The sequence below is a fragment of the Podarcis pityusensis genome (genome assembly GCF_964106645.2).
Source record: "Podarcis pityusensis genome assembly, chromosome: 2".
In the NCBI taxonomy this organism is placed as follows: Eukaryota; Metazoa; Chordata; class Lepidosauria; order Squamata; family Lacertidae; genus Podarcis; species Podarcis pityusensis.
Window position 1 is genome coordinate 114,892,805 of NC_138029.1, and position 22,268 is coordinate 114,915,072.

The window sequence follows — 22,268 nt, forward strand, 5'->3', positions numbered from 1 at the left end:
AGTTTGTCTTGATCAACCATTACGTTGTCTGTGTTATACACAGTTCTAGTTGTTACCTTCCACACATCTGCGTAGGTGCCGTTTATTTATTTATTTAGGCTTTATTTTATGTTCGACAATGATCTATAATTGTATATGGGGTATTTATCTTGCCACTAGAGTCCTGTTTGATAGCACTGTTTTGCAAAATCTTGTATAACCTCCTCCTTTTTGGAAAAAAAACAATAAAAGTTATTTCAATTTTAAAATTAAACCAGAACCTGGAGCAGGCTTATATTTGGAGAAATAAATCTTTGGGTCCAGGCAGCGCTTCCTCGGCGTAGGCTCTGCTCTCCCCTGACCTGGCCAAAGAAATTGCAGAGTAGCAGCGGTCCTGCTTCCGTGTGAGAAAAAGGGATAAATCAGTCCAGAGACAGTCCGTCCTTATCTCTAGTAGCTTTATTTACAGAGCAATAAATTCCATCAGACACCATCGGAGCATTCCGGCATCTTTGTGCTTTCCAAAAGCACTCTCACAGCAGCTCCTAAGTTGAGCTGCTTCTCTGTCAGTTGCAGAGACAGATCTGAAGAGCATCAGAACAACATCCTGTGACGCACTTCTCTGCATGGAGCTCCTCCCAGCTCCTCCCAGATCCAGATACAGGACACCAGTGAGTTTTAACCCTGTCAGTTCCAAACTCCACACCCCCTCTTGTCCTGCATCTGGAGACAACAGTCAACAATGCTTTCCCCATACACAGACCCTCACAGAACTCCTCGTGCTTCTGGAAGGTTAATGGTTTTGTGAAACCATCAGCGAGGTTCTTTGTTGAGGGACAGTATTTCAGAGCAACTAGCCCCTCATGAACGCTCTGACATACATTCCGGAAACGTATGTCCAAATGTTTGGTCCTCGCCTTGAATTGCCCCGTCTCAGCCAATTTGAGGCAAGGTTGATTGTCCTCATGCACCACAACGGGCAGACAATTCTCTCCACAGATTTCCTTGACCAAACACACATAGAACTCCAGCTCTCTGCAAGCATCTGATAGCGCACTGAACTCGGCTTCAGTAGATGAAAGCGCTATGAGACTTTGCTTCCGGGACCTCCACCCAACTACTGAGTCCCCAAACTTCACCACTAGGCCTGACACTGATTTGCGGTCTTCAGAGTTAGCCCAATCCGAATCCACAAAGCAAGTCAGCTTTACTTCTCCTTGAGCTGGCAACCTAAGACAAAAGTCTTTGGTTTCCTGCAAATACCTCAGAACTCTCTTGATGCCATTCCAGGCTTGCACACTGGGGTTTGATGCTTCCCTGCTGAGCAGATTGACAGCAAACGCAATGTCTGGTCTGCTCCACTGAGACAAGTACAACAAACTCCCTAGGGCTGACTGAAACACTTCAGTATTTTCGAACACAACGCGTTCTGCTTGCTGACATTCTTTCGCGTATCCAGCCTCCATGGGTGACCTGGCACCTACACAATCAGACATTCTGAACTTTTCAAGCAACTGTTCAATCTTACCTTTCTGGCAAAGCAAAAAGCTACCATCCTCAGTCTTCGCTATTTGAACACCTAAGTAGGATTTGACATCCCCAAGCTGCTTCAACTTGAACCACTTTCCAAGCTCCCTAGCAAACTTCTGCATCTGTTCACTAGTCTGTGACATCATTAAGATATCATCAACAAAAACAAGAATCACTTCCTGTGTCTCTCCTGACCCCTTCAGGTACAGGCAACTGTCTGCAACAGACCTCTTAAAACCTAGCTCTTCTAAGGCTTCATGTAGGCACATATTCCAATTCCTGGCAGATTGGCGTAACCCATAGATGGATTTGTGCAATCGCCACACGCTGCCTTGCTCACTGACTTCAAACCCTGGAGGAGGAAGCATATATAACTCCTCCTGGAGATCTGAATTCAGGTAGGCAACATCTACATCAAAATGACTCACCTTCCAACCTCTCTGTGCTGCTATCGCCAAAAGCATTCTCAAAGTCTCCGCTCTTGAGGTCGGCGAATAGACCTCTGTGAAGTGGACACCCTTTTTCTGTGTGAATCCCCGTGCCACTAATCTCGCTTTGTACTGTGGTTCTCCCGTTTCTGTGGGTTTCAAGCGGTAAATCCACCTACAACTAACAGCTCGCTGGTTAGCCGGCAGTTGAGTGAGTGAGAACACACCAAGAGACTCCATTGAGTTCATCTCCTTCTGCATCGCCTCACGCCATTTGCTAGCTTCTTCCTGAGGCAACTTCTGAACATCCTCAAAGGATTCAGGCTCACACCTAGCCACACCAACCCAAACACTAGTGGCTTCATACCTTTCAGGAGGCTTACCCTTGGTTGATCTTGCTGACCTCCTCAGTGTGAATTCTGGACCTGCGCCTGATTCACCTGGATCAGCCCTACCATCTCCTGTGTCAGAAACCTCCCCCTCTGACCTGCTGCGCTGTTTTGGGCGTACAGCTGGTGCTGCTGGCGAGGATGGCTCACTCCTCGGCTCAGACTTGACAGAGACCTGTGGAGGGGTCTTGGGACTCCCTTTTGGAGAGGTTTGGGGCCTCTGCCTTGGAGATCCCTGCTCTGGACTCTGTGCCTCAGCAACAGGTTCAGCTTCGTCCTCCTCCTCCTCATCACCTGAGTCTAACAGAACATCTGGGTTCCCGTGAAGACGTTTCCACCCACTCTGCTCGCAAAACTCAGCACTGCCGCTAATAAGCAGCTTAGACTGGTTGCCAGTAGGGTATGCGAAACGCCACGCCTTTGAACTCGGCTCATAGCCTACAAAGATCATCTTCCTAGACCTTGGTTCACCCTTTCTGCGCATGGCCTTTGGAACCAAAACCCAAGCCTGCGAACCGAAAATGTGGAAAAAGTCCACCTTCGGTTTCTTCCCATGAAGCAGAAAATACGGTGTGTCTCCTACACTTGAATTGAACACCCTGTTCTGCACAAAGCATGCTGTCTTATAACTTTCAGCCCAAAAACGCTGTGGCAAACCCGAGTCTGCCAACATAGCATTCGCTGATTCCTGTAAAGTGCGAAACTTCTCCTCCGCCACCCCGTTCTGTTGCGGAGAGTAGGGGGCAGTCAATCGATGACTGATACCTTTCTGCCTGAAAAACGATTGCAGCGCAGAACCTGTGAATTCCCCCCCGCGATCAGATTGAAAGGAAACCACCCTGGTAGAGAAACGCAGCTCTACCGCTGTGATCCAATCTCTGATCAATGCAGCTGCTTCTGACTTGCATCTAAGCGTAAACAGCCAAGTGTGTTTCGAAAAATCATCAATCAGAATCAGAACCCATTTAGATCCAGCTAAAGAAGGTGTTGGCATGGGACCTGACAAATCTGCATGCACAAGTTCAAAAGGTTTGCTGGTCCTCCTCTCTGACCTGGGGTATGTGCATGTTGTGACCTTTGATTGCTTACAGGCTTGACAATCTAGGTATTTGTCACATGCCTTGAACCTACACCCAATTGTGTTCATTGCTGCTTTCCGCACAAGTGACCACCCAGCGTGCCCAAATTTCCTGTGCCATAAGTGAATACAATCATGGTGTGGTGGGACATTAGCACACTGCACTTGGGCATCATCAATGGACTCTCCACAAGCCTCATTTTCCACCAGCCCCATTTTCCCACCAGCCCCATTTTCAATGGGCATCTCCACCAGAAAGAGCCTGTCTTTCCTCTCAACACTGTAGATCTTCTTCCCATCCCTGTAAAAAGAGCACAAATTATTAGAGAACAGAACATCAATTCCAATAGCCATTAATGCTGACACACTCAAAAGAGAATGGGCAAGTTCTGGGACAAAATAAGCTGGCACTTCACAACCTAGAAAAGAGCAAAACAAAGACCCAGATTCAGTCAGCGGTCTTTTCGACCCATCTGCTAAGATAACAGAGCGTGCAGTTTTAACTGTCTTGCAGTTCCTCAGGAGCTCTCTGGAGTTAACGAGGCAATGCGACGCTCCACTGTCGACAACAAAAGAAAAAGTGTCTCTTTGGCTGTTTTCCAAAGATGCCATGGCGTTGGTTGCACCCCCACTGTCAGTGTCCTTCCTGGTTGCCATGGCCACAGCCTCCCCCCGACTAGGGCTTTCGCTGCTTCCCAGACAGACCAACGCAGCTGTGAGGTGATAAGACGCCTTGTCTTCCTCCTGGCCTGCTGCTTTCTCACGTCTCTGCTGAGAACCGGCCCTGGGAACCTGCTTTGTTGACATTCCACGCCAGCTGGTGTCCTTGGCAGCCTGGGCTTCCAGCGGATGCTTCCCAGCGCTGTTGGACGTCGCCTCAAAGCACAAACAACTCTTGGAGACTTTCGCTTTCGCAGAGCTCTTGGAACGGCTTGCCTGGCCTGCACCCCCACTCTTGGGTGCTCTGCTGCCTAAGGAACAGCCTGCAACTGCCTTCCTCTTCCCAGCTCTTAGCTTCTCTCCAGCACACAGTCCATCACACAGATGTGGTGAAGCATGGCTTCCCAAAACAGCTCCAGCCCCCTCTGAACATAGGGCAATCTCTGGGCAACTCTCAGCCCCCTCTGGTCTGGCTCCCACTAAGGCTTGACATGCCATCTTCAGTGCCTGCCACGCGACCCAGGGCTTCCTCCCTTGGAGCTTTGGCAACAGCCAAGTATCAACGCTGGCCCTTAAAATGGCTAGCACCCTTTGCTCTCTCTCCAGAGCAGCCACGTCTGCTTCAGAAGCTTTTGCAGACCTCTCACTGGACTGGGCAAAGACTGGATCGGCCTGGGTGCAGTCCCACAGCTTCCTTTCTGCCAGCCAGCGGTGCATGCTCTTACTCCAGGCCTCCCAATTGGCCCCATGCAGCCTTTCGAAGGGGATGTTGAAGCTTTCATGGCCTTGCTATGCCTGAGCAGCCATCTCCTCCCCCCTGGGGCTTCAAGCGTACTCACAAGATGCCAGCAAAACTGGTCGTCCGAAGCAGCAGCCGTTACCTCTTGGCTCTTGGCTCCGATCACCAGCATTCCTCACTGCCCTTCCTGGCAGGAGATCACAGCAACTCAAAGCTGGCAGCCTTCCTCCCTTCTCACACTTGTCAGGAAACACGTAACTTCCATAACCTTTGGAGAAATAAATCTTTGGGTCCAGGCAGCGCTTCCTCGGCGTAGGCTCTGCTCTCCCCTGACCTGGCCAAAGAAATTGCAGAGTAGCAGCGGTCCTGCTTCCGTGTGAGAAAAAGGGATAAATCAGTCCAGAGACAGTCCGTCCTTATCTCTAGTAGCTTTATTTACAGAGCAATAAATTCCATCAGACACCATCGGAGCATTCCGGCATCTTTGTGCTTTCCAAAAGCACTCTCACAGCAGCTCCTAAGTTGAGCTGCTTCTCTGTCAGTTGCAGAGACAGATCTGAAGAGCATCAGAACAACATCCTGTGACGCACTTCTCTGCATGGAGCTCCTCCCAGCTCCTCCCAGATCCAGATACAGGACACCAGTGAGTTTTAACCCTGTCAGTTCCAAACTCCACATTATATACAGATAGGGGCAGCCTTGGTTCTTAATGGCTGGGGGTGGGGGGGTCACCAGGGACAGGAAGGAGGTTTGGCTCCGGTTCCTAGCAGTGTTTCTGAAATTCTGGTTGCATTAAATGTGCCGTCACCATGCGCTTTTGAAAGGAAAAGTAGTATCCCATGGGGACATTGCAGCTGCCAAGAGAGAACCTCTCTCTTAGCCCAGATAGTACTTCACCCTGACAGGGATCCCATAGAGGTGGGTACAGAGTGGGTGGATTTGGGGGTATAAAATATGCACAGACCCCTTCTCAGGGATCCCATTTAAAGCACTGTTGCACCGCTTTGAACAGTCAGGGCTTCCCCCAAGGAATCCTGGGAACTGTAGTTTGTTACGGGTGCTGAGTGTTGTGAGGAGACCTCCCTATTCCCCTCACAAGGACTACAATTCCCAGAGGAGTTTAACAGTCAATCCCTCTGGGAACTGTAGCTCTGAGAGGGGGAATGTACTCTCGGCACCCTTAACAAACTATAGCTCCCATAATTATTGGGGGGAAGCCATGACCGTTTATAAAGTAGTTTTATACTGCTTTAAATGTATGGTGTGAGCATGATCTCTCTCTCTCTTTCTCACACACACACATGCAGAGTCCATTTTGCGGCCTGCAGCAGAGTCTAATGATGTTTATCTCTGGCCTGAAGCAGAGCCAAAATGGCACCCTTCCTCGCCCTCCCAGGGCAAACACTTTGAAAAGTCTTCTTGTACCATTAAGACCCCAGTTCTTGCCTTCAGCTCTCCTTCCCAGCCGCCTCATGCAAGGCCAGCCCTGCCTAAACCACCATTTTGCGTGACAGGATTTTTCTCACTAACCCACCAGAATAAACTGACATAAAATTTTGGAGGAGGGCATGTGCTTCCCCCCTGGAGGAGAGGTGGGCTACAAATATAAAAAAATAAAATGATGGGGATGTTAAATGAATTATTTACTTATTGGCTACCTAGCTGAAGGCCAAGTTGGAAAGTCAGTCTGGAGCTTAGAAAGCTCTCCCCCCCCCCATAGGAACTAGCTCAAGTTCAGTGACTCCAAAAGGGAACTTATCCCAGTTCAGTGTCTTCCCTTTCCAAAATGAACTAGTTCGGACCACAGTTCAATTCAAGTGGGCCTAAAGGATCCTTGACCAAAAAGAATCTCAGCATTCAGGATGCTACAGGCTGCTGTGCTGAAGAGTGAAATATAGTTTAAGAAGACAAGGTGTGAATTGTTTATTTTGTTTTGTTGAAACAATTAACGATTGTAAAGGAGCCTAGAAGAGTCAAAAACGCACGTAAAAGAAAGAAGCCGAAGCTGAACTAGATATGGTTCAAAGTTCTACCCCCAAAACAAACTTAATTCACGTTCTCTTCCCCCGGGAATTATAGGGACGGCTTTGGAGATTTTTGAAGTAATCCAGTGAACTTTGCGAAACCCAACTAGTTCATTCCTAGCACTTGGAAAGTTCGTTTCGTGGCTCACCATTCTGCACATCTGCACCACTCATGGCTCTTTGCTCTTTGTGTTGTGTTTGTGACCTTCATTTCCCCTCTATGTTTGCTTTGTGCTGCATGTTTTGTTCCAGCTTGCAATTTATGTGAAGTTTGCCTTCGATAATTTATAATTTCATTATAATCCTATAATACACTGCGTTTATTGATTTGATATTCCACTACATAGAGACAGTATGTATGTGCGTGTATACATGCAATATTTCATTGCTTCTTGTTTTGTGTTTAGCGTGGCTCAAATTACGTTTTAAAGCTTTCTGGGGGTTTTTTAAACAGGCTCAGAAATTTCTGGCGTTTTTTCTTTTTTAAAACACAACCTCATAGTATTAATCACTACAAAGGGCTGCATTGAACACTGGAGTTTTGCTTATGCAATGGAACTTCCATTTCCTCTCCTTTCCACCTTGCGGGGGGGAAATAATAACCTGACTTCCCCATCCCCTGGGAGCTGATTTGGGGGTGCTGGTGTAGGGTGTGGAGGGGACAGGAGAAGAAGTAGTTTTGTTGTACTGGAGTCTGCTGCATGAGCACGGCTGCAAGTGCTGGATACAGCCCCTAGGCACTGACAACTGGAAAGAATTAAGCGAGAATCAATAGGCACAACCCAGCCTAATTTAAGCAATTCCAAATCTCATAGCGAGACACGTGAAGCTGCCTTATAATCAAACCTTGAATCCATCTAGCATAGCATGGTCGTAACTGATTGGCAATCCGTGCAAAACATGAGCTTTGCACTTAACTCAGATAGGGTAGTTCCGTCAACAGAGCATGAGACTCCTAATCTCACGGTTGTGGGTTCGAGCCCCAAGTCTGGGGGGGGGGGAGATTCCTGCCTTGCAGGGTGTTGGAGTAGATGACCCTCGGGATCCCTTCCAACGCTACAATTCTGTGATTCTACAGCCTCTCATTTGAGTTCAGTGGGAGAGTTTGGAACAGTTAGTTGCTTAACGCTGGCGGTCAAAATCGAAGGGCACTCAAAAGTACTGTACTTGTCAGGATCGTGTGCAACGTTAAAGTAGGGTTGACATACATGTGGAATTTTCCAGACGTGGCCCATGTCGGTAGTGTAGATTTTGGCAATTGGCATTAAAAATACAGTAGCTCAAAAACACTTTAAAAAAAAAAAGATTTAGCAAAAAAAGTCTTGAAAACTTTGCCAAAAATAACTTTTGTGTCCTGAGTTTCATTTTATGAACTATGGCAATCTTTGTTGGTGTTGTTAAATAAAAGAAGGAACTTATTAATCGGTTTAACAGATAGGGGGATTTATAAGAGCAGTTGGCATGTGATATGCATAATAATCTTGTGGTTAAATGTTGGATAAAAAGACTCCAGCAAATTAATATTGGATATGTATGCATTGTTCTGTAAATGTTTTCCACAGTGTGATTACTGCAGTCATTACAATCGTGAGGAGAGAGATGGCAAATTGGGGACCTGTGATGATTAATTATATTAATTTATCACGTTGGTTTTTAAGAAATAAATATTTCTTAATTGAAGTAGATATTAGATTTTGAGTATTGTGGTGTTGTGAAAAATCAGTTTTATTGGATATATTCAACTGATTCAGAGCGCAAGTTTACTGAGACAAATATTCCACTGTCTTCAGTGGGATTTGCTGTCTAGTAAGTGTGTTTAGAATAGCAATCTCAAATAAGATTCAGTGTTTGCAATCTGATTGATAGAGCTAATAGCAAATTGCAGTTAAATTTCATAGGATTATGTAAGGGGAGAATAATGAGTGCTCTGGATGACAAAATTAGTTTATGAATCCCATATCCTTAGAGCTACTTTGTAAGAATCCTGTAGATTTTTAAATATTAAATATAAATATAAAGTAGCTCTGCATGGGAAAGAACAAGGACAGAAATATTTCATCACACTTCTTGAATAAAACTGAAAAAATATTCTAAATCAGCAGAACACATTTGTGGGATGATACCTTTGTTTAAAAGCTGAAATGACTTCAAAATTAAACATAACTGAGACACATGGTGCTTCTGTGTCGGGAGGTGGGGTTACAAAAACAAAAAAAACAGCAGTGTATAAATCACCATTTATGAATGATATATATTGCAAATAAAGAAAAAAATGATAAAAATATTAATCAGTATTACATAGGTGGAAATAGCCCATAGCCTGGTTAAAATAAAAACTGAATAGGCTAAAAAGATGCAGATATATGAACGAATGATATTCAGCAAGCTTGAATTGAAAATTAAGAAATACTGGAGGAAAATAATTTAATCAACGTTAGATAGAATTGATGAAATGGAAAATAAAGATGGGGGGAATATTCCCTTCCACCCCTGAAGATCCAAAATAAACGGGAGGTAGCAAGTTGTAGCTAAATCAAAATCACGGGTTGGTGTGTTATTGGGCGCCCCCAGAGTAGCTTGAGAAATTAAGGGGTAACATTGGGGTTGTTGACCCACCTTCCTGACCTTTATTCTCTCAACTTCCTTTGGGTGCTGCCAGAAAAACCTGGGGTTGCTCCTCCTTGGTCAGTGGCCACTTGGCTCACAAACTGGTGTTTGCAGGCTAGACATCTGCCCTAAACAGTCAGGCTTCCTGGCAGGCGAGGAAGTGGCCCTGTTGCATCACTATGCGGCCACCCCTTCCTTTTGCTCCCCTTCTTCGGTGACCCTGTTGTTTTTGCTCTGCTTGCCAGGGCGAAACGGGCATTGTTTTTATGGCAAACCCCGTCAGCATGTGTCCTCTGGTGGGTCATGGGGGCTGACCAGTGTCAATTGCCATCAGACCCCAACACTGGAGGTGAGTTTGCTGGTTGCACATTCAGCGAGCGCTCCTCCTTCTCCCGCTCGTTGTGGCCTCAAATGGAGTAACGACTGGCGCCTGGGCAGTGAAACTACAACAGGCGCCACCGGTTCATAGGAACGTCAGAAGAGCTGTGCCGGAACAGCCCAAGGGCCCATGAAGCCCATCCTATTCTCACAGTGGCCTTGGGGAGCCCACAAGTAGGACTCTTGATCACAGCTGTGCTCTCCTTCCTTGCAGCTCCTCGCAACTGGTTTTCAGAGGCATACTTTCTCCGACAGTGGAGGTAGAACATACAGTATTTTTTGCTTTATAAGACTCACTTTTTCCCTCCTTAAAAGTATGGGGAAATGTGTGTGCGTCTTATGGAGCGAATGCAGGCTGTGCAGCGATCCCAGAAGCCAGAACAGCAGGAGGGATTGCTGCTTTCACTGCGCAGCGATCCCTCTTGCTGTTCTGGCTTCTGAGATTCAGAATATTTTTTTTCTTGTTTTCCTCCTCCAAAAACTAGGTGCATCTTGTGGTCTGGTGCATCTTCTAGAGCGAAAAATATGGTAACTATCCTTCTGGCTCCAGCAGCATAGATCTATTGTTAATATTTTAATACAAGGCACTTGTAATATTTAAAAGTGGAATAATATTCTGGACGGTTTGAGAGTAATTTGGGCTTGCTGTAAGCTGATTGATTGATTGATTGATTGATTGAAAGAATGAATACTCAGAATAAACTCAGTATATAGGGTACTTATATATTGGATCATTTACGTGAGTGGGTAAGAAGAATGCATTAAACGATGTAACCTGATTGGATTTTTTTCTTACCTGGGGGGTTTTGTGATGTCTCTTGTCTTTGTGTTCTGTATGGATAAACGTAACTTTTCACGTTAACGGTTAAGAAAAGTTTTAACATATATTCCTTGTAATCAATAAAGGAACTTCCAAGTTATCATAAAACAATATCCGTTGTTGTATTTTCACTTTATCTTTTCATTTGACTATGTTCATTATATCCCGTAACTTACAGCACAAGCCTTTCTTTAAAAGAAAAAAAGAAGAAAGTTCATGGGAAACAACTCTAGGATTCAATATTTATTTACTGCATAAAAATGTATACCACTTGATTGCAAAACAACAACAACCCACCAACAACTTCAAAGCAGTTTGAATAAAAAAGAATGAAACAATGTAATTATCAGTAAAGACAACTCTTTAAAAAATTGATGTCAGCAATAAGATAAAAAGTTGAATAAAGCACACGTCAACATTCTACATATCCGGGTAGGCATGCATAAGCAAAAATGTTTCCAGCAGGTACTGAAAAGAGTTCAGTGAAGGCATCTGCCTTCCAAAGTGTAAATGGTGCCGCACTAAAAGATTGATTCCCTACCAACCTGGAGCAAGTATTATATGGTACCTGTAACAGTGCCAGTTCTGCCGATCCAAAGTTGTTATAAGGATTCTTTGCCTGATCCAGCAAGGCCCTGTTTATTTCCTTTTCCCCCTCATATAATTTTATTGCAGCTTTAAAATCATAAGAGAAGGGGGGGCAATAAGAAAGAAAAGAGAGAAGATACCCAGGAGCGGGTGGGAGAAGAGTATTAAAGAAGCATCCATGCAAACATGGAACATGAGTACGGCGGAATATTGTTGAGGTTTAACAAATATTTCATAGAATCTCAGAATTGTAGAGTGGGAAGGGACCCCACTCTAGCCCGACCCTCTACAATGCAGGACTTTGCAGCACATTGGGGTGGGGGTGGGGGGAAGGAAATTCTGCAGTAATTAGCAAGGCTCTATATATGGTTTAATCCCTAACGTTATATTTATTTTAATTGCTTTTTAATTATTCACACCCCTCCCAAATTTTCAGCTGTTCTTATTTTTATCTGTCAAGGGGGAAAGGTGGGGGCTACTTTTAAAATGAGGCTGCTTTTTAAATTGCATTTTAACCTGTATTTTAAATTGGGTTCCCACCTCCTATTATGTTTCCATTGTAATTTTACTGGTGTTAGCCGCCCTGAGCCCGGCTTTGGCCGGGGAGGGCGGGGTATAAATAAAATAAAATTATTATTATTATTATTATTATTATTATTATTATTCGATATACAATATCTTTATTGTCATTGTCCCATACAATGAATTTGAAAAACTACATAAAACATTCAAAAACCCCTAAAAACTCTGAAACCCAATTTTAAAATACAATATACATTATTATTATTATTATTATTATTATTATTATTATTATTAAACAAAAGCAACGTTAGGCTGCCCCCCCTCCCACCACCACGCAAGAACTGCCAAAAGCAAGCACCAACTCGTTTCCAAAGCGCCAGCTGCGAGCAGAGCAGGGAAGCGAGGACTACAATTCCCAGAAACCCCCTTTGCAAAACGTAACTTCGCGCAACGGAAGGACGCGGGCCAAAGGACTACAATTCCCAGCGGCCACTGGGCTTCCGTGCGCCCCAGCTTGGAGGAGCCTGGATGAGGGATGGGATGGAATTGTCAGGAGCGACGCCGAGGAAGCGCCCGCAGGAGCCCCGTTAAGGGGTGGGTGGGCGGGCTGGCTTTTGGGGGACCCTGGAGGGGCGAAAGACGTCATGGAGCTGGGAGGAGGAGGAGGAGGAGCAGGAGGAGGCAGAACCCTTTTTTGCAAAAAGGCTCCTCTCTTTGCACGCCCTGCCATTGTTGCTGGATAAGTGCTTTCCGGACTGAAAAATAAAACTAAAAGGGGGCGGGGGACATTCCAGACAAAGAAGGCAAAGAAGGCTCCCAAAGGAAGTAGCCGGAATGGCTGACTAATTCCCGTGGCTTTTCTGGATGGCAAGGGGGGTTCCTTGCCTGCACACTCAATAGGATTCCATCAACCTGCTGCCACTTGTCTCTCCACACTCCCATGGCAACCTTGCCTGGGAGGCTGTTGGTCTGCAGTTTAGGGGTGGCTGCCTTCTTGGTCCCGGAAGAGGATAGAGATAGTCAAAAGTCTTTTTTCTTTCTTTTTCTTAAGAGGGCACCTTTTATCCAGAAGGCTAGTGTGGTTAAGAGTGTTGGACTGAGACGAGGGAGATTGGGTACCCAATGGCCTTGAAGCTCACTTGGATATCCCATGATCAGACATATTCATATTCTCTCTCTCTCTCTTTCTCTCCTCTCTTCTGTTCTCTTCTGCTCTGTTTTCTCTCTGTGTGTCTCTCTCAGCCTGACATGGTTGTTAACTGGGATCCCACAGCTAATTCTCCCCTGGTCTCCTCGCTGGCCCAAATAGGACTAATTTAGCCAGCTAGCCCTGGTGATCATCGAATGTTTATTGGATGGATTTCCCCCCTAAATTGATTATTGAATTCTGAATTTATTGTTGTTCATGTTTTATACTGTATTTTATGCTGTTTTTTGTTGCATAAATTTGTTGTTAGCAGCCCTGAGCCTGATTTTCTGAACCGGGAAGGGCGGGTTATAAATATTTTTTAAAAAATTATTATTATTATTATTCATTGGTTGGGGGCGGGGAGAAAAGGGGAAAGTGAAGTAGAGGATGCTCTGGGAACAAGTGGGGCGAAGAGGGTTGCATGTATGTGACTCTGTGTTGCTCGTATCCCCAATTTTGATAAGCCACCCTTTGGTCCCCCGCAGAATGCAGAATGATGTCGGCGCTTGAATCCGGATTATCCCCCCTTTCTGTAGAAATGGCCAGGGCAGCAACGGAGCTGACTCAGGTAAGGAGGAAGGCTCTGCGATGGGGAAGGAACAGGCACCTATGGCTGCTGCCCTGACTTGAGAGGGAAAACTTGACAGCTATGCTCCTGCCTCCTGCTTCAATTCCAGCTTCAATTCCAGTTGTGGCTAGTTTTGCTATAGTACAGTGGTACCTCGGGTTAAGTACTTACCGTATTTTTCGCTCTATAACACGCACCCGACCATAACATGCACGTAGTTTTTAGAGGAGAAAAATCCGTAGGCATGCCACCCGTAGGCATTCCCTCCATAACACGCACAGACATTTCCCCTTACTTTTTAGGAGGAAAAAAGTGAGTGTTATGGTGCAAAAAATACGGTACAGTGGTGCCCGGCAAGACGAATGCCTCGCAAGACGGAAAACCCGCTAGACGAAAGGGTTTTCCGTTTTTGAGTTGCTTCGCAGGACGAATTTCCCTATGGGCTTGCTTCGCAAGACGAAAATGTCTTGCGAGTCTTGAGATTTTTTTTCACTCCCCCCCCCTTTTTCTAAGCCGCTAATAGCCTTTTAGCAGCTAAGCCGCTAAGCCTTTAATAGCCGCTAAACCGCTAATAGCGCTAATCCGCTAATAGGGTTGCTTCGCAAGACGAAAAAACCGCTAGACGAAGACACTCGCGGAACGGATTAATTTCGTCTTGCGAGGCACCACTGTAATTCGTTCCGGAGGTCTGTACTTCACCTGAAACTGTTCTTAACCTGAAGCACCACTTTAGCTAATGGGGCCTCCTGCTGCCGCCGCACCACCGGAGCATGATTTCTGTTGTCATCCTGAAGCAAAGTTCTTAACCTGAAGCACGATTTCTGGGTTAGAGGAGTCTGTAACCTGATGCATATGTAACCTGAAGCGTATGTAACCTGAGGTACCACTGTATTTCTGATCTGGATTGGAGAGAGAGCGGCAGAGAGGGCATTTAGGGGGTGATCCCCACTTACGCAATTTTCACTTATATGGCAACGGAGCTGGGTCAGGTAAGGAGGAAGGGTCTGCGGCAGGTGCTGGGGGAGGAACAGGCACCTATGGCTCCTGCCCTGGACTTGAGAGTCGGATCCTGCTGGGTTCAGCAGGATGTTTATGCCAGGCAACTGACCCAAGCCTGGTCCCTTCCCGCTGCTGTTTCTGCTGGACTCTAACTCCCATCATCCCCCCGACCATTGGCCGTGCTGGCCAGGACTGATGGGCACTAGAGGGCAACATCTGGAGGGTGCCCAGTTTGGACAGGCTTTTCCAGAGCATAGGATTGGGCTAGGGGATGCCAAGCAAGCAGCCTTATTTTCTGCTGGGGCTCAGAAATACAGTGGTACCTCAGGTTACAGACGCTTCAGGTTACAGACGCTTCAGGTTACAGATTCCGCTAACCCAGAAATAGTACCTCGGGTTAAGCACTTTGCTTCAGGATGAGAACAGAAATCGTGCTGCTGCGGCGCGGCGGTGGCAGCAGGAGGCCCCATTAGCTAAAGTGGTGCTTCAGGTTAAGAATAGTTTCAGGTTAAGAATGGACCTCCAGAATGAATTAAGTTCTTAACCAGCGGTACCACTGTTCAGGCTCTTCTGCCCACCTGATCTACAGAGCTATTGGCACAGGATAGGAGAGCCATGTTCAAAAATAATAAGAATTGGGTGAAAAGTTCCTGCATTGCTAAATGGTTCTTGTGGTCCCTTCCAACTCTGTGATTCTAACTCCCATTACAATAGAAGATGTGGGTATGGAGAATCCAGCCTCCTAAGGCCAGAAAGGGCACTTGCCTTTTGTTCCCCGCCTGCGATGTTGAGGTTTACTTATCCTCTCTGTCAGTGGTAAGCATATTTAACATCATAGTGTACATACTAAAAGTGGCCTAAGTTTTCCTTTTGCCGGTGCTTATATAGCCAAAACGACACCTGCCTGTCCAGGAGCAAACAGGCATGGGCAAACTCGGCCCTCCAGATGTTTTGTGACTACAATTCCCATCATCCCTGACCACTGGTCCTGTTAGCTAGGGATGATGGGAGTTGTAGTCCCAAAACATCTGGCGGGCCGAGTTTGCCTATGCCTGGCTTAGAGCTAGGAATGTTACCCATGCAAAGAAGTTGTTGTAAAATCAAAATTTTTAAAGCTGACATGCCATAAATCTTTTCAAACTATTCACTGACTAATTGATTACATTTTCTAAAAAAAACCCTGAAATGTCGTTCATGAAGTAGTGGGAACTAGACAGAACCCTTTATTCTTACAGAGTCCGGTGACTTTTGAAGATGTGGCCGTCTATTTCACAGAGAGCCAGGGGGCTCTGCTGGATCCAGACCAAAGGGCCTTGTACAGGGATGTCATGATGGAGAACTATGGGAATGTAACTTCACTGGGTAAGGAGTTTGCAGCCTCGATGTAGAGGCCTGATCCTCGCTGAGGCTGTCAACCTGTTGTTGTTTAGTCGTTTAGTCGTGTCCGACTCTTCGTGACCCCCTGGACCAGAGCACGCCAGGCACTCCTGTCTTCCACTGCCTCCTGCAGTTTGGTCAAACTCATGCTGGTAGCTTCGAGAACACTGTCCAACCATCTCGTCCTCTGTCGTCCCCTTCTCCTTGTGCCCTCCATCTTTCCCAACATCAGGGTCTTTTCCAGGGAGTCTTCTCTTCTCATGAGGTGGCCAAAGTATTGGAGCCTCAGCTTCACGATCTGTCCTTCCAGTGAGCACTCAGGGCTGATTTCCTTCAGAATGGAGAGGTTTGATCTTCTTGCAGTCCATGGGACTCTCAAGAGTCTCCTCCAACACCAGAATTCAAAAGCATCAATTCTTCAGCGATCAGCCTTTATGGTCCAGCTCTCACTTCCATACATCATTACTGGGGAAACCTATATCAACCTATATCTGCACTATATAAGATGGAAGCTCATCTTAAAATGTTGTATTTTAATTTTGTTTTTAAGTTGTAATCATTCAACTTGTTTTTATTATTGCTTGTAAGCCGCTCTGAGCCCGGCCTTGGCTGGGGAGGGCGGTGTATAAATAAAAATTATTATTATTATTATTATTATTATTATTATTATTATCTGTGGGAATTCTTATGCACCCATGAAGAGCTTCTGAGGAATCTCAGATTTCCCCAGGACTCAGTTTGAGTAGCACTATTTAAGGAATTATGACAAGGTACATCAAGTACTCTCTGTCGGCCATGAAGGAGGAGCAGGAAGAAACTTAAACACACAGCAGAGTTCCCAAAAAATAGACTAGAGGGCATTGTACTTCATCCAGCAGAGCTTTGGCAAATGAGCATAATGGTCACAAATCCAGCACATTCAGGATTGGTACACTCCATAAAAAATCCAGTTGCGGCAATTACAAGAAAACTTACAATACTTATAATAAGTTTAAACTGTAACACTATAGCAAACAGAAACAGAACACCAGAACAAAGGAGACAGAAAAGAGAAAGTGAGTGAGGCCCAGGCTTCTCCTGGTCTTACTATTATAGTCAGTATGGCCTTGACAAAAAGATAACAGAAGCAGTTTAAACCAGCTGTACTCAGCTTCCCAGAAGAAATAATCCAAACAACAGAAACCTTCCTGTTTCTTTCACATAGAAAGAAACTTTCTAGAACCCTCTTGAACTAAGCAGAATAGGAAAGATCGATACTTTCTGTACTACGAAATGCAAACTGACACTCTCACATTGCCTTGCCTACAGGATTTCTGTGCCCAAAGCCTGAACTCATCTCCCAGATGGAACGAGGAGAAGAACTCTGGGTACCCGAATCCCAAAACAGAGGTGAAGCAGGGATCCTTGATGTCTGCTCAGGTAAGTTGTTGGTGATAAAAAAAACCTCAGCCAGTTGATGTTCTTCCCTTGCCTCCCTTTTAGTGATTGTTTGGAACACTCCTTCTCCCTTGTGCAAGTTACAGGGAACCAGGCAGAGGGCCTTCTCGGTAGTGGCGCCCTCCCTGTGGAAGGCCCTCCCACCAGATGTCAAAGAGAAAAACAACTACCAGACTTTCAGAAGACATCTGAAGGCAGCCCTGTTTAGGGAAGCTTTTAATGTTTGATGTATTACAGTATTTTAATTTTTTTTGGAAGCCGCCCAGAGTGGCTGAGGAATAAATAATATTGATTGATTGATTGATTGATTGATTGATTGAATTTCTTATCCACAATATCCCAGGGCGAGTTATAATAATAGAATCATAAAAACAAGTAAGGCTGTTCCAACCAAAACGTAACAGTATAGATTCAACAAAATCATCACCATCCATTTCTTAAATCACCACCATCTCAAGATAATTAAGATACAGTGGTACCTCTGGATGCGAACGGGATCCGCAAACTCCATAGAACATAAAACGTGGGTTCTCAGGAGATTGTGGAGTTGTCCTTCGTTGGAGGTTTTAAAGCAGAGGTTGGATGGCCATCTGTCAGGGATGCTTTAGCTGAGATTCCTGCATTAGGTCGGGGGGTTTGGGTTTCTTTGTTGAGCGCTGCTGCTTTTTTGTATTTTTATTTTAGATTTTGTTGCGATTTATGTGGGAATCGTTCAGTTTGGTTTTGTATTTTTTAATGATTCATTTATTGATTTTGACTACTTTTGCTATCTCGTGGTTATGTATTTGTTTCATGTTGTAAGCCACCTTGAGCACGGTTTGAGCTGTGGAAAGGCAGCGTACAGATAAAATTACGCAGGGGTTTATGTATGTACATTGGTACGTCGGGTTAAGTACTTAATTCGTTCCAGAGGTCCGTTCTTAACCTGAAACTGTTCTTAACCTGAAGCCCTATTTCTGGGTTAGCGGAGTGTGTAACCTGAAGCGTATGTAACCTGAAGCGTATGTAACCGACGTACCACTGTACAGTGGTGCCCCTCAAGACGAATGCCTCGCAAGACGAAAAACGCGCAAGACGAAAGAGTTTTCCGTTTTTTGAGTCGTTCCGCAAGATGAATTTCCCTATGTGCTTGCTTCGCAAGACGAAACGTCTTGCGAGTTCTTGCGAGTTTGTTTCCTTTTTCTTAAAGCCGCTAAGCTGTTAATAGCCGCTAAGCCGCTAATAGCCGTGCTTCGCAAGACGAAAAAACCGCAAGATGAAGAGACTCGCGGAACGGATTAATTTCGTCTTGCGAGGCACCACTGTATATGTATTTGAAAGGGGTTGAAGTAGATGACTGTTGGGGTCCCTTCCAACTCTACAGTTCTCTGATTCCATTAGTTTAAAACATGGACTAAGAAATCCTCCTTTCTCCCACCAGGTGACCCTCTGGAAATGGAAGCGTGCCCCCGGTGTGGGAATCGTTGCGGCGTCGTGCCCCAGAGAATCTTGGTGGGCAAGAGATCTTTCCGGTGTCTGGTGTGCGGGGAGTGTTTTGCTCGGCAGCCGGGCCCCGTCGCGACCCGGGCGGGAGAGAAAACCTACAAATGCCAGGAATGCGGCGATGGCTTCGAACAGCACGCAGCCTTCGTGAGCCACTGGAGGGTGCACACCGGAGAGGAGCCGTACGAATGTCTGGAGTGCGGGAGATGTTTCCCTCAGCCCTCGTCCCTCGTGAAGCACCGGCGCATCCACGCGGCGGCCGGCGGGCCTCGCCACACGTGCCTGGAGTGCGGGAAGGGCTTCACTCAGGAGTCGTCCCTTTCGGCCCACCAGAAAACCCACCTGCAGGAGAAGCCCCACAAGTGCTTGCAATGCGGGGAACACTTTGCCGACCACCCGGCCTTCGTGAGGCACCAGAGGGTCCACACGGGGAGGAAGCCCTACAAGTGCCTGGAGTGTGGGAAGTGCTTTGCTGACCGGTCGCACGTCGTGGCGCACCAGAGAGTTCACCAGGGAGCCAACCCCTACAAGTGCCTGGAGTGTGGGGAATGTTTTGACCAGCACTCTGCCCTCGTGAGCCACTGGATGATCCACACCGGGGAGCAGCCCTATGAGTGCCTAGAGTGCGGCAAGTGTTTTCCCCGGCCCTCGGCGCTCGTGAAGCACTGCCGCGTCCACACCTCTGAGAAGCCCTACACGTGCCTGGAGTGCGGCAAGTTCTTCGCCCAGCAGTCGGGGCTGGTGAAACACCAGCGCATCCACACGGGGGAGAGGCCCTACGCCTGCTCCGAGTGCGGGAAGTCTTTCGCCGACAGCTCGTCCCTGGCCAGGCACAAGAGGGTCCACACGGGGGAAAAGCCCTTCGCCTGCTCCGAGTGCGGGAAGCGCTTTTCGGACCGCTCGAACGTCTTGGCTCACAAGAGGGTCCACACGGGCGAGAGGCCCTACAAGTGCCTGGAGTGCGGGAAGTGCTTCTCTCACCGGTCGCACATCGTGAAGCACCAGAAGTTTCACGTGAAAGAGAAGCTGTCGGCCGCGGGCACGCTGCCTTGTCCTGGAGCAGTTAAACAAGAAGCGCTCTGAATCTCTGGTGAGGGTCATTCCATATCAAGTGATCCGATTTTTAATTAATTTTTTTCCATCCAATTTTCTTTCTTTTTTTTGAATATTTTTAATTAGGAATTTCAACATAACAATTTATCAAAAACACATCCTCCTCCTCCTCACACTGAGAGCCAGTGTGGTGTAGTGGTTAAGAGCGGTAGTCTCGTAATCTGGTGAACCAGGTTCGCTCCCCCACCACATGCAGCTGCTGGGTGACCTTGGTCCAGTCACACTTCTCTGAAGTCTCTCAGCCCCACTCACCTCACAGAGTGTTTGTTTTGGGGGAGGAAGGGAAAGGAGATTTTTAGCCGCTTTGAGACTCCTTCAGGTAGTGATAAAGCGGGATATCAAATCCAAACTCCTCAAATCCAAACTCCTCCTCCCCCATTTTTTCCCTCCCCCCTCCTCATAAAAGCAACCCCCCCCCCCACCCCAGACTTCCCTCAGCTCCTCTTTCTGGTTTTTCAGCACATGTTATTCTCTGCATATTATAAAATTGTAAATCCAATTTTCTTAAAACTTTGTACACTCTTTACACCTGTTGTACACTTGTTGAATGAGCAAAACTAAGTTTAAATCTAAACTTTTAATTCTTTCATCTCGTCCCTTTTTTGACGTATGAAGGTTTGGAATTTCAAAAAATTGACAGTTTTGATCATGCCCTATTACACAAAAACCTTAAAAGCTCAGCCCAGAATGGAGATACTTCAAAACTAAAAATACAGAAATTTAATATGATGTGGCACATGATGGATCTCCTTTAAATTGTAAAATTAAGCTAAAAATTTTAAAGGTGATTTTAAAAAATCAATATGATTAAGATTCCCCCCCCCCAAATGTATGGAATATTTCATATTTCTAAGAGCTTCCTGCAAAATTTCATCTTGGGATCTCAATGACATCACAGTTAATAAAAATATTTTGTACGTACCTGTCTGCCTTATTGGATTCTATTTAGCATAATTGGGTTTTCTTGGAGTGAAATATAGCAGAATAAACCAGACCTTCAGGCATTTCTTTAAAAAGTTATTTAGTTAAAAGCTAGTTTGGCTTTTCTTTTAAAAATGTATTTCAAAGCAGAACGATAGCTTGCCGAAATCTGGGATCGTCGCTTATACTACTTTTAGGAAACTAAAACTGAAAGCAATATAAAATGGTAAGGTAAAAGTCACTGGATCACTTGGCATGGAATGACCCATGAGAGGTGTATTTCCCTGTTAACAAATCGCCTAGAGAGTTTTGCGCAGCACTAAGCTTGGAAATGTGAACCCACGTTGGACTGCCACAGTTCTAAATTCTGCACAGGGGAGTTCTCTCAGGTGAATGAACTCTTGAAGCACCTGAGTCCAGAGCTGGTTGCATTGAATGGTGCTTTTTCCAAGGCCCTAAACTTGATGTGAATTGAGAGATTTGTGCTTAGGACTGATGTGCATCTGATTCCTCCAGTTTCTCCAGTAACATCAAGTGAAAAGAGATCAGGGGTGCGACATTACTGCACTTGACATTTCCCTGCCTCCCGGAAATAATATTATTATTATTATTATTATTATTATTATTATTATTATTATTATTAATTTCATTTGTTAATCGCTTCCTGCAAAGCATCTTGAAGCAGTTTCACAAGTACAATTAACCGTATTATTTTTATTTATTAAATTTCTGTCCTGTCCTTCCCTTTCCCAAAGAAGCCCAGGGCAGCATCCGTCAAAAAGTTAAAGCGATGTAATTTAAAATACAAACTTCGTTTAAAAATAATTTTAAAACCGCACATGTAAAACAACTGCACACGTAAAAACAATTAAAATATTATACGGGCATCGCCCCACCTAACGCAGGGATTACGTCCTTGGGTACCGCGCATAAATGTGAAATTACGTGTCGTGGGGAACATCATTTAAAAAGCCTGCAAACAGCTAGAGCTCTTTAAAACCTTTTTTTAAAAAAACCTTTTCAAAAGCCAGCAGCACTTACCAGACTGGCTTGAATGGTAACACGGTCTTCCGCATCGCTGGAGGACATTGTGGAAACGACGACAAGTGAGGTAGACTGATATGCCAAAGTGCCTTCCTGTGATTTTCGTTCCGTTTTTGCCCTTTTCATGCCTTCTTGCAGTTTAAATTAGTTTATTTAATTTGGTATCTGAAGAAGTGTGCATGCACACGAAAGCTCATACCAATGACAAGCTGCACAACTGTCAGCTGATCCTCAAAAAAGCGGGTATTTACCCTTTGCAAAAGAAGCTTCACAACTGTGAGCTAACCCTCCCCAAAACAGGGCTTTCCCCATTTCCTCCGCTAAAAACTAGGTGCGTCTTATGGTCAGGTGCGTCTTGTTGTTGTTTAGTCGTGTCCGACTCTTCGTGACCCCATG

General features: G+C 45.6%; 1 protein-coding gene and 1 long non-coding RNA gene across 2 annotated transcripts in view; both read left to right on the top strand.

The window, feature by feature from the left end:
• The window catches only part of LOC308470217, a 39,602-nt gene that overhangs the window by 15,036 nt on the left and 2,298 nt on the right, over window positions 1-22,268 (top strand). The window lies entirely within an intron of this gene.
• LOC308469938 (uncharacterized protein) lies at window positions 12,061-21,833 on the top strand. The gene is made up of 5 exons (XM_080993069.1): window positions 12,061-12,336; window positions 13,417-13,499; window positions 15,734-15,860; window positions 17,184-17,294; window positions 18,733-21,833. The coding sequence occupies exons 2-5, from the start codon at window positions 13,425-13,427 to the stop codon at window positions 19,875-19,877; spliced, it is 1,458 nt and encodes a 485-aa protein (XP_080849195.1). The 5' UTR covers window positions 12,061-12,336; window positions 13,417-13,424; the 3' UTR covers window positions 19,878-21,833.